Consider the following 2,592-nt stretch of genomic DNA (forward strand, 5'->3'; position numbering starts at 1 on the left):
AACAGAGAGAGACATCGAGAAAAAAAGGCGCGGATTAAGGCAGCACTAATCCTGATGATCGGAATATTAATCAGAGGAAAGATTGCCAGAAATACCGAACATAACCACTTCGTTTTTAGTGTGTTATTCCACGAAAGATATCGACTATAATCACAAAAATATGGATAATTCGATCATTGCTACGGTTTTGTTCACTCTGTTTGGGCGACGTGAAACGATGGGTAAAGTTTGCTTTTCCCCGTTCGTTGAAATGTATGATAGAAAAAGTCAGAATTTTCATCCACGAGTTTTAGTTCATTTTTCATTCTTTGATGTCTCTTTCTCTCTCTCTACTTGGGTGGTCTTAATATGGACTAAGGATCTCGTTTGACTCTTCAGGAGCTAACAACCAAGAGAGAGAAAGATTGCGACAGCGAGACAAAGTAAACAGAGAGAAAGAGAGAGAGAGACAGAGAGAGACAGGAAGAGAGCGAGAGATAGACTGACACAAAGAAAAAGTAAGCGAGACCGAGAGAGAATAAGAGAGAGACCGAGCGCGAGAAAAAAAAGAGAGAGAAAGAGGAACAGAGCAAGAAAAATATTCACCAAGAGAGAGAGGGCGAGAGGAAGATTGACATAGAGGGAGAGAGAGAGTAAGCAAGAGAGAGAGAAAAAGAGAGACAAAGAACGAGAGAAAGATTGACCGAGAAAGAGAAAAGGAGAAAGACAGAGAGCGAGAGTGAGATTGACCGAGAGACGGGGAGGAAGCGAGACCGAGAGCGAGAGAAAGAGAGAAAGAAAGAAAACGAGATACAGCAAGAGAGAGAGAGATATTGGTTAATTTGCGGTACTTGTGTACCTTTCTGACTGTTCATATTGGTTAAGTGCAGGTAAGGAAATGCTTGTATTTTCTCTTGTTTCTCTTTTTAAACACCTGGGACGCAGAGCAGAATCTTGATGGGTGTGATAATGTATCTCTTCTGTTTTCCCGATAAAAGTACTTATCCAGGATAGACGTAATAAAAAAATGCAAACAGTGTAAGCATGTACAAATAGACGTTAGGTATAGAACGGTAACATTACGATTCTAGATGGATCGTTTCTCAACTTCAGTGCACCCTTTATCCCACTTAGGCGTAAAGATTTTGATTCCGTAGTCCCCTACTCCAGTTCTCTTTCACGTACTAAGAGACGCCAGAATTTGTAGCTGTATCGCGCGGACGAAACGTGGGTTTCGACCACAAGAGTCAAGCATTAACCAGGGGTGTCACTCGATCGAGAGAAAGACTGGATTATTTATTTGGTCCGGATGCAAAGTAGGGGCATCCATTTTGAGTATACACCATAGAGACGCGTCGAAACCGGACTCTGATGACCTCCGGGGCGAAAACCCTGGGAGAAAAATTAAAATGGCCTCTGGCCTACCCAATTTCCTTGTGGGTCGTAATTGCAGACGACTATGTACGCCCCGAGCTGCACTGGGAGCGGCCACAACCGACCCTCTGGGTGTCTCCCCACACCACCTGAGTGTAATGGCCGCACACCTGCCCGGATATGCACTGGTTGCTGCTGGGGTCGTAGTAATGGCTCTCTCCCACCCACGTCCCTACCACTTCCGCCGCGTCCCCGTATCCCATGTAGAGATTCTCGCCGTAGGGACCCTGGGAGTGCTGAAGAGTGCACGCACCGGCCAACTGGTTGGCATAGTTCTGCGCGTCCGCCTGAATATCTGTGTCCCAGCTCAGGGGAGCAACGCCTACCATAGCGCGGGCGTAGTTGTGCAACCCAAGATAGTCGGCTACGGTGTTTTGGGCATAGGTCGGATGCAGCAGAGCCAAGCCCAAGGCCACCATGGCGAGTGTCGCGCATGCAAGATTTCCCGATGCCATCTTCTCCTCTCTCGTTGGACTCAGGTTCTTCGCTCTATGCATGCAAGCATCCGGACTACGGCATTTATAGACATCTTTGTACCCTCAGCCAGCAAGCCGATACTTGGAGCCTATAAACAAATAACTCGGCGTGAAACATCGAGTAGGCTTCCTATCCCCCATCCTCATACTTAGTGCACAAACAAAGCGCGTTGAACGGCGCGATTATCCCGGCTATACAGATGTTAACTCGCCCGCGCCGAGCGTGAGCCGCCAGTAATTAAGATTAGACTCGCCCTAGTCGGTTGCTTTTTTGACTTGGCTTCCTCTCTTTTGTTTTCTCGGGGGGACGTGGATGGAGCTGACCTCGCACTCTGCACTGAACATGGTTTTGGTCCGCCGGTGTGGCTCGAAGCGTAGGAGCTCCTTCCCGAGTTTCCAACGTCGTTTTGCATTGAATTTTCAGGTGACGGCCCAAGACCGAATCAACTCGCAGTTTATAATATTTCCCGTCGAGTTAGTCTGTTAGTGGTTTGTAATATTCATCGGCTGTGCAGACGTGTCAACCAGGGAAGACCTGACGCCGCTCGATCTTTATCAAATATAACACTCGCCCGCAGAAGATAACTCTTACTGTCGTACGAGGTCTCACGCAGTGAAATCACCTTCGGAGAAAAAACATCATTTTTAAGGAAGAATTAACCGTTCTTCTGTGCGTGATCAGGCCTGCCCCGCACAGGCCATC

General features: G+C 47.5%; 1 protein-coding gene across 1 annotated transcript; it reads right to left on the minus strand.

The window, feature by feature from the left end:
- Nucleotides 1–1,436: 1,436 nt before the first annotated feature.
- LOC144707165 (pathogenesis-related protein 1A-like) lies at nt 1,437–1,868 on the minus strand. The gene has a single exon (XM_078580281.1). The coding sequence runs from the start codon at nt 1,866–1,868 to the stop codon at nt 1,437–1,439; it is 432 nt and encodes a 143-aa protein (XP_078436407.1).
- Between the last annotated feature and the right edge of the window lie 724 nt (nt 1,869–2,592).

This window comes from Wolffia australiana, chromosome 8 (genome assembly GCF_029677425.1).
Source record: "Wolffia australiana isolate 7733 chromosome 8, ASM2967742v1".
NCBI classification, from domain to species: Eukaryota; Viridiplantae; Streptophyta; class Magnoliopsida; order Alismatales; family Araceae; genus Wolffia; species Wolffia australiana.